Below are 9,873 nucleotides of genomic sequence, written 5' to 3' on the forward strand. Positions count from 1 at the left end.
ACTTTCTTCTTAAAATGACTTTTTAAATATAAGTGATCATGGCTTTTTTCTTGAAAGTACTGCTTCTAGAGATTAAAATGTATATTTGAATATTAAAGGTCTTTTTCATCATTTTATCTCCACCACTTAATGCAATGCTATAATTATAGCGGAATGAACGTTCTTGAATTTAGTGGAATAAATTTACTAATCAGGCAAAACAAATTTCCAGGATCATCCAGAGTATAGGCTTGCCTAATCTAGCCATATCACTTGCTGCATAAACAGGATGAGACACGTGTTTGCCCAAACAAGTAAAATGACGTACCACATTTTTTATATACTCTTCTAAAGTCAGGTGATGACTCTGAATTCTGTTTATATCAGGAGGACATATACATATATTTCTGCACCTGAAGAGACTATATAATTATTAATAGAAATAGAATAACTTATTTTATTATTGGTCATATATAGTATTCTCTTATTTAACATTTCAAGCTCCTCTCTTTTACATTGATTGCATGGTTATATCATGGTCAATTTTTTTCAAGATCTGTATTTGGAATGGCTAAAAAACCTAAAACAGGTTAAGAGTCAAAAATTATTAATTACTTAAAATTTTATAACTGGAAAAAGCTTATATATTGTCATTTTCAACATCATCATCTTAAAAAATAGGGGGGAGGATTATTTGCTGCCAAATGCTGAAAAAGAGAAAGCATGTTAATGAATGGATCCCTGGTTAACTTTAAACAACATCATTGGGGTTGGCCAGCAATCTTAGACAATAAAGAGTTTTTTTTAACAAAGGATTTTTCAAGTTCACAGAAAAAATATGCACCTCTGAAATGTACACCACACACACATACACGCGCGCACACACAAACACAGCTACTTTTTTAGTACATTTCAAGAATGAAGCAAATAGTCATATATAGTTGTACCCCTTGTTATGAATTTGTCAAGTTAACTTTATTGAGTGGAGTTCAGGGTGCCAGATGGTGAGCTACGTTTCAACAACAGGCCACAAGAGGAACTGAAATAGAGAAATTTATTACTCATAGGTCCTGGAGGAAGTATCTGGCATGCCTTGAGGGGCCACATGGGGAGGTCAAGGCAGAGGACAGACAGAGAGAGGCAGGACCTGGGACACATGCCTTCCTTAAGGTCCATTGGTGGAGTGCTTTGGGGTTCCCAGGCTAAGTCCAGATTGATCAATTCAAACCAAAAGAGGGGGTTTTGGTAAGTTACGCAGAAGCTTTATCTAAGGAGTGCGTAAGGGGAAGGCACTGTGAGGTAGGGGTAAGTGATGAGCACAAAGGCTGTTGGGGAAGTCATATCAGGAACTTACATTTGCTTGTGACTCTGCAGGCTGCTATGTAGAGCATGTGTTTGCATGAAGGGCTAGTTGTCAGTTTAAGGCCCTTGCAGATTGCTTGGCCAAATAAAATGGATGCCAAGGCAGGAATACCATGAGTAGCTTAGCTAAACTCTTGACACACTTGGCAGAAAAACAAACACACAGATCAACGGAACAGAATTGAAAGCCCAGAAAAAAAAATACACATCTATGGACAGCTAATCTTCAAGAAAGGAGCCAAGAATGTACAATGGAGACAGGAAAGTCTCTTCAATAAATGGTGTTGGGAAAACTGGACAGCCACATGCAAAAGAATGAAAGCAGGCGCCGGCCCAGTGGAGCAGCGGTTAAGTGTGCACACTCCACTTCGCGATCCGGGGTTCGCAGGTTCGGATCCCAGGCGTGCACTGGTGCACCGCTTGTCAAGCCATGCTGTGGCCGTGTCCCACATAAAAAGTAGAGGAAGATGAGCACGGATGTTAGCCCAGTGCCAATCTTCCTCAGCAAAAGAGGAGAATTGGCATCAGATGTTAGCTCAGGGTTGATCTTTCTCGAAAAAAAAAAAAAAGAATGAAAGTAGACCATTATCTTACAGCACACACAAAAATTAACTCAAAAGGGATTAAAAGACTTGAATGTAAGAACTGAAATCATAAAACTCCTCAAAGAAAATATAGGCAATACACTCTTTGACATCGGTTTTAGCATCTTTTTGAATACCATGTCTACTCAGGCAAGGGAAACAAAAGAAAAAATTAACAAATGGTACTACACCAGACTACAAAGCTTCGGCAAGGCAAAGGAAACCACGAACAAAGCAAAATGACAATCCACCAACTGGGGGAAAATATTTCCAAATCATATATCTGACAAGAAGTTAATTTCCAAAATGTATAATGACCTCATACAACTCAACAAAAAAACAAACAACTAGATCAAAAAATGGGCAGAGGTTATGAACAGACATTTTTCCTACAACCTCAAGGAACTGAACTGTGTCAACAACCCAAATGAATAGGAAATGGATTTTCCCCTAGGGCTCCTAAAAAGGAAAACAGCTTGCTGATTTTAGCCTGGTAAGATCTGTATCGGACTTCTGACCTACAGAACTATAAAATAATGAATTTGTGTTGTTTTAAGATGCTAAATTTGTTATGATAGCAATAGGAAACTAATATAGTAACTTTCAAAATCCCATCTTAATTAGTGTCTTGTGATGAGTACACAGCAGTAAATTACATGACTGCTTTATTCCTGGTGATATTGTTCTATCTTCTTTTGATATTCGAACATTTGTCCACTGCATTATCTTATGATGGACCATGACTTCATATAATATTCTAAATCTATTCTTAAGATAGCATTTTCTCTACCTGGTCTCCCATAATAGATTCCATGCCAATTCTTAAAGTCTCCATCTTTGTCCGTATAACTAGAAGGTCAATGACCATACTAGTAATGACCTTTTTCGATCTTAGAGATGCCTATTGTGTTCTCCCTGTTCCTACACTTTCTTTTTAGAGTGCTTGTCTTTATAGTACCTGCTCAGTGGGTGCGTGGACAGAGGGCAATTCACCTCCTTGCCAAACCTTTCTTCTTACAAATAAGTGAATCAGGAAAGGACATCTCACTCCAGTTGGACCAGTCAGATCCTCCTTCCAAGAATTTAGATTTTGAACTCAGGTGATTTTAAATATACATCTATATAAATTCCATATGTACCAGTATATTTAGATGTATTCAATATACGTCTATGATTGAATATATATCTATGATTGTATGAGTATATATATACATATATATATATTTGTGAATGATTGAAGCAGCCACTATCTTCCATGTGCGCAGAGAAGTGGAGAGAAATAGCCTACAGAGGAGGAACATGAATCACGTATGTTTTACTTTGCTGTGGCTGCTATAACAAATTACCACAAACTTGATGGTTTAAAATAACACTAATGTATTCTGTTACAGTTCTGGAGGCCAGAAATCCAAAGTCAGTTTCACTGGGCCTAAACCTAGGTGTCAACTGGGCTGTACCAGAGGCTCTAGGGGAGAAAGAATCCATTTCCTTGCCTTTTCCAGCTTTTAGAGGTGCATTCCTTGGTTTATGGCCCCTTCTATTTTCAAAGCCAGCAGCACAGCACCTTCAAATCCCTCTCCGCTTCCATCATCACATTACCTTCTTTCATATGGTAAAATATCCCTCTACCTCTCACATATGGAGTTTGGAATTACAATTAGGACCCACTTGGATAATCCAGGATAATCTTCCTATCTCAAGATCTTTACCTAAATCACATCTGCAAAATCCCTTTCCCATACATACTTTATATGTTACATTCATAGGTTTCAGGGATTAGGACCTGGATATCTTTGGAGGCCATTAGTCAGCCTACCACAAGATATATGGAGAAAAACAGTAATACGGAGACTGTATGACTCCAGAGAGAGCAAGAGTGAGATAAGAGATTCAGAAGGAAGACAGTGCCTGCCTTGGTTCCTTAAGGATTTCTAGTTCCTGATTCTAGTCCCTTAGCAGATCTTGCTGTTTCTTATCTTCCGGGGTTCCATGTAGCACTCTTGATTATTATTATAGTAGGTACCCATTTTACTTAAGCTAGCTTGATTAGTTTTCTGCTTTTATTTTCCTCCAACCAAATAAATCCTAGGATATTTATTCTTCTGTATGGCCAGTTGCCACAGATGATCTAGACTAGTCTAGACTCATGGTCAGTTATGGCCTCTGAATAATTCGTTTTCCTTTCAAATCAATTGCCTCTCACAATCTATTCTGACTGCATCCCAGTCTGCCCTGATCTGCAAGTCTTCCGGAATGTTAGGGCAGGCAGCGAACACTTCAGGTTTCAGAAAAAGTAGATAATTTCCAGGTTAACTTCTATTTCCCAAGTTTTTTCCCATTCTACACATCATGATGTAGTGAGGTGCTAAAATAGACTGAAGTTCACATACTCTGTATTGCTGCCACTCACCAGTAGTGTAGTTTGGGGCAAGATGCTTAACCTCTGTGAATCTTGGTTTTCTCATCCATAAAATGGAGATAATATGAGCTTCTCAACGTTGTTAAGAGGATTAAATGAGGTATATATGTACATATTTAAGTACATTGTACAAACTCTGGGGTATGTTACGCCTCTTCCTTGTTTCTGTCTTCTTCTCCTCCTCCTCCACCTTCTTCTTTCACCTCCTCTTCTCTTCCTTTCCTTCTCCTCCTCCTTCTTCCCCTTATTCTTATCCACAGTATTTAGCTGTTAGGAATGAAGCCAATCATCTTGCAACATCTGAAGAGACCTAGTAAGAAGTGTTCACTCTTAATTAAATGTGGTTGCATTTCTTAGACTATCTTGGTTAAGCTTACAATAACAAAAAGAAAAAAAAGAAAGCACAAACTATATTCCCCACTTTACCAATGAGCAAACTAAGGTTCAGTTAGGCCGGGGGTAACCTGATAAGAAAGTGATAAAGCCAGGTTAAAATTCAAGTTTTCTGACTTAAGTATTTTTCATTAATCTATGTTTTGTGTGTGGAACAGTCCAATAATAGAGTTCAGAACATGTTATTTTCTCTACGGCTGAATTGCCTCCTCTGGACTGTGACTACAAGGACCTAATGTGGCATGAAGCATTTTCATATCTTCCCACATATCTTTGATTTTTGATCTTCAAGAGTGCCTTTCTCCACATTGAGTCCAAGAGTGGAAAACAGTTATTCTTAGCAAACAAACTTTCAAGTTCTCCTGTGCAATAAGGACATAATTTTGTTGATTGCTTCTCTCAAAACTTTCTTTACCTTTTCATTCCTTAGACTATAAATGAAGGGGTTCAGAAGAGGAGTCACTATTACGGTGAGTACAGCTGTCACTTTGTCAAAATCCAGCGAATGACTCTGGTTGGGCCTCACGTACATGAAGATGTTGCTCCCATAGGCAATGGAGACAACAGTGATGTGAGAAGCACAGGTAGGAAAGGCCTTCTGACGTCCTTGGGCTGAGGGGATGCTCAAAATGGTAGAAACGATGTAGGTATAGGACACGGTGGTGAGCACCAGTGAGCTCAGGAGGATGAAGGAAGATAAGAAGAAGCTTATCATCTCAATGAAATGAGTGTCTATGCAGGCTACCTGTAGCAGAGGGGCGATGTCACAGAAGAAGTGACTAATTTCCTTATAACAGAAAGGCAATCTAGACACCACAATACTTGGGCAGAGCACTGACAGGAAGGCCCCCACCCAGCAGCCCAGAACCAGCAGGAAACAGATCCTGCTGTTCATGACGATGGTGTAGCGCAGGGGGTAACAGATGGCCACGTAGCGGTCAAAGGACATCACTGCCAAGAGGATAAACTCTACTGTCCCCAGGAAAAAAAAGAAGTATATTTGGGTGATGCAGCCAGCCAAAGATATGGTCTTCTCCTCTAGGAGACAGGCTAACAGCTTTGGGGTAACTGACGTAGTGTATAAAATGTCCAAAAATGACAAATTACTGAGGAAGAAGTACATTGGGGTTTGGAGGCGATTATCAGCCAATATTAGGGAAATGATGACAATATTTCCTGTTAGAGTAAGCATGTAAGTAAACAAGAGGACCACAAAGAGGGAAATCTGAAGCTTCTGGAGACCGGGGAAGGCAGTCAGGGTAAATTCAGTCACTGTGGTCTGATTTTGCATATCCATTGCATACAATGCCTAGTGGGCAGCACGTCTCTGAAAAAAATAGAGATGAAAATCAGCTTAAATAAGTTTTCAACTGTCAAATCAGTGATAAGAAGTAGAAAAAGCTCTGAATGAAGAGTCAAGAGTGATTTGTTTTCATCCTGCCTTTGACCCTAATAAATGTAGGATATTGGATAAATTACATGACTTCTTCTAACCTCAGTATTCTAACACTGTATTTAAAGTTTTTGTTTGAATGAAATTATCTCCATGGTTCCATGAAACTCCAGTCTTTATGATTTTTCCCAGTCCTCCTTGCTTTCTCTCTTTTAGTCTTCTTGACCTGCTATTTTCCCAACTAAGTTCTGTGCCTAAGAAGAGAGACACACTTGACTGAGAATCCAGTCAATCAATTTGGAAAATGGAGAAACGGAATGATAATGAAAGTTGAGTTACTTCTGTCAAAATTATTTCAACTATTCAAGTATATCATCTAAATCATAGAGCAAAAACTATGAAAACTGGACACTTACATGCAAGAACCTGCATTTCTCTCTACTCACTTTTGTTGTTGGTATTATGTGTTGAGAATCAACGTAATCTCTATTAAGATGCAAGTTATTTGTATTTATTTATTTTTTTGGCGAGGAAGATTGGCCATAAGCTAACATCTGTGCCCATCTTTCTCCATTTTGTATAAGGGACGCTCTATTTTGTATAAGCATGACTTGATGAGTAGTGAGTATGTCCGTGCCCGGGATCCGAACCTGCGAACCCCGGGCGCATGCAAACTTAACCACTGCAACACCGGACAGGCCTCAGCATCCAAGTTATTTTGAGATAATAATAATTGATCCCTCCATAAGGTTGCATAATTTTTTTTGGTTTATTTTTCATAATGATATAAATTTTTTGTTATCTACACTGTTACAGAACAAGTCGGTAGATGATGTATGGTTCATAATTTGCATAAACTATTTTATATATTTTGAAACAAGGTTTTGGGAAAATGATTAGTGTGTTTCTTCTTCGTTCCTTGCAATGTTATGTCTATGGCAGAATCAAAAGAATAATCAACCATTCGTCTCCCATTCCCCAACTGATTCTTACAGTTTCAAATAGATGTCTTACACCTTATATTCTTTCAGACATTTGAAGATCAGGTTATTAATGGTAGTGAAAAAAGCAGAGAGATGGTGTTTCAAATGCTCAGCTTAATCTTTAAATACTACTCAACTTTGCTGGAAATCTATTGCATGTCTATTACATTCCGTTGAAGCACTGTCCTTCAGTGTATTATTTTGTGGCTAATTCTTCATTTATAAGTTAAAATGACCAAATTATGAACCCTGAGCTAGGTTCTTTTTAGGCTTGGATCCCCCCCAGTTCCTCTTTAAAGGAGGTCATTTTCATCAGGCTTTCTATCTAGGATAAGTAACTTCTAGCAGCCGTTCTTTGCCTTGGAGACTTTTTTTTCCTGAATGGATGTCCATCTGAAAAGTTGGCTGTGACTTTTTCTGGCCCCTGAAGTTGCCTTTTTATTTTCATTCAGCACTAATTTAATCCCACAAATCAATTTATCCTTATAATTTTAATAACAATGGTTTTGTCTTCACCTTCTCTGTTCTAGATAAGGAAATATTGGTTTCTTAGAATTATTGACATTTCCAGGTTGTTGATAAGTAAACTTCTTTACAAATGCATAGTGGTTTTCATCCATCTAAGAGTAATTTTCAAACGTAATTGGAGCTGAATAAATTGACTTGCTGTTTAATTTAGTAGAGGAGCTCTCTTTACTTTCCCTTAAATCCTTGACCCCAGTTTTTACAACTATAAAAGAAGAGTATTGATCATCTACGTATTCCTTTCCAGTTTAAATATTTCTTTCGTTTTCCATGAAGGGAGGCACTTTATCTATTTAACTCACCATTCTTTGAGCACAAAAGATGTTCATTTATTTACTAAATAAATATGTCAGAATTGAGGGAACTCCTCCCTTAAGCATGGGATTCTAACGGCCCAAGATTAAGCAATGGTAAGCTCTGTAGTTTGCATTTTCATGTATCAAATACAGATTTTATCATAAGCTGTACTTCCCTGGTGTGTGTCACGTTTTTTCTAGTTGTTAGTTTGGGATGTATGTTGTTCCGTATAATTGATTGCTGCAATATTAATGGTGGGCGTGGGGAAAGGGCCCAAACACCAATGTGCCTAATAAATCAGATCTTTCAGGGTTTAGAGTTGGGGAGGGTCACAAGACGGGGAAAGTCTAGGATAAGAAACAGCAGTTTACAATAGCAAGGTGCATTATTCCTTTTCTTCTAGGATTCTTTCAAATTGTTACAAGGCAGTATATTTAATCTTGTTTTAAGTTATCAAAGGACTCCAAAGGGTCTCATCTATTGAAATAGTGTCTTGGTACCAGTAGGAACTCTTACCACCATAAATATTCTAATATTCACTCCTCCCACCACTCATCCTGCACTCAGATAATAAACTTCTAAAATGATTACTACAACACAAAAAGCACAACAGTATCTGGGTGGACAAATATTAATGTTATTGAAGTCTCATACAGAAATAGAATAGACCACACTCTGCAGAAAAGTAGAAATGCTTTAAAATTCCCTTTCACTTCCCCCTCTTCACCTTCATCACTGACAACACTGGAGATTGATAGGTTTCTTTAAGGCAGAATAATGAGGATTCTCATGTAGCTGGCTGCCTATCATCTCTTCCACTGGTCCTTCCATTTATCTAGTTAATGGTTTCACAACATCTATAACATCCTCCATTTTCCTTCTTGCCTATAGTCTTTGATGGCCCTGATAGGAGCTTGATTCCCCTCTAGTATTGTAAAAGTTAGACAGTTTGAGATCTTCAAAAACATTATGCCATTTTTGAACAACAAAAATCTGGAATGGTTAAACACAAATAGATTGCTGTTTGCCATCGTTGTCATAGAGTTACCTAACTATAGAAAAAATGACGTTGAGAACTTTCTATTCTGCTGTGTTTGGGTCAAATATGCTTCTCTGAGAAGAACTAAAGATGTAGCATTGCTCTCCTCTAGGGGATCTCTTAACTTGATGATAGTGAAAAAAACCTGGCTTTGTGTTAGCGTTTTCTAGATGATCTCTGCACCCTCAGGAGCCCACCATGTCTAGGAGGAACGGCTCTGGACCATGGCAATCTGTGTTTAATAATTTAATTATACCCTTGCCAAATTAAGGCTTTTATTTCTGGGGGTATAGTTTTGTTCATTACCATTTCTGTGGATCATCATTCTGTGGATTCTAGATTTAGTTAGAAAATATGGAAAAAATATAGTGAGTTTTGGAATCAGAGAAGCTGTGTTGTATTTCTTGTTTTGCCACTTGTAGCTTCAAGATCTTTAATAATACTCTTAAGCATCTTGAGTCTTATCTTCTGCATCTGTAAAATGAGGATAGTCATAATGCCAGATTCAAAGTCCTATGATAGGGCCTACCACAGTGATATATGCCTACCTGGTGTTCAATAAATATTTGTTGAGAACACAGGGTTGGGGAAGGATGAAAAGAAAATACCTAAGATGTGGCAAGGAGTAGGGATTAGGGATAATTTGAGATCTTTGCTGCTATTAGCAAAATGTGAAAAAGTTAAATTGTAATTGAAGTACATTAAAAACTTGCATTTACATACTTATACAGTAAAGCCATTATATGACATCTACCATAATAAAATTTTTGCAGAGCAGTAACTAAATTTTAGTTTATAAAATATACATATAAACATGTTTAGCAAGACTAATACTGTTTAACATATAAATATGGAAAATTACATTATAAAGTATACTTACATCATACTGATTGTGGAAT

The 9,873-nt window shown here is 37.6% G+C and overlaps 1 protein-coding gene across 1 annotated transcript; it reads right to left on the minus strand.

The window, feature by feature from the left end:
• Window positions 1–5,089: 5,089 nt before the first annotated feature.
• Window positions 5,090–6,034, minus strand: LOC101405235 (olfactory receptor 6M1-like). The gene has a single exon (XM_004427466.2). It carries the CDS (start codon window positions 6,032–6,034, stop codon window positions 5,090–5,092), a length of 945 nt encoding a protein of 314 aa, XP_004427523.2.
• Between the last annotated feature and the right edge of the window lie 3,839 nt (window positions 6,035–9,873).

This window comes from Ceratotherium simum, chromosome 7 (assembly GCF_057802395.1).
Source record: "Ceratotherium simum simum isolate JZ-2026a chromosome 7, ASM5780239v1, whole genome shotgun sequence".
Taxonomy (NCBI): Eukaryota; Metazoa; Chordata; class Mammalia; order Perissodactyla; family Rhinocerotidae; genus Ceratotherium; species Ceratotherium simum.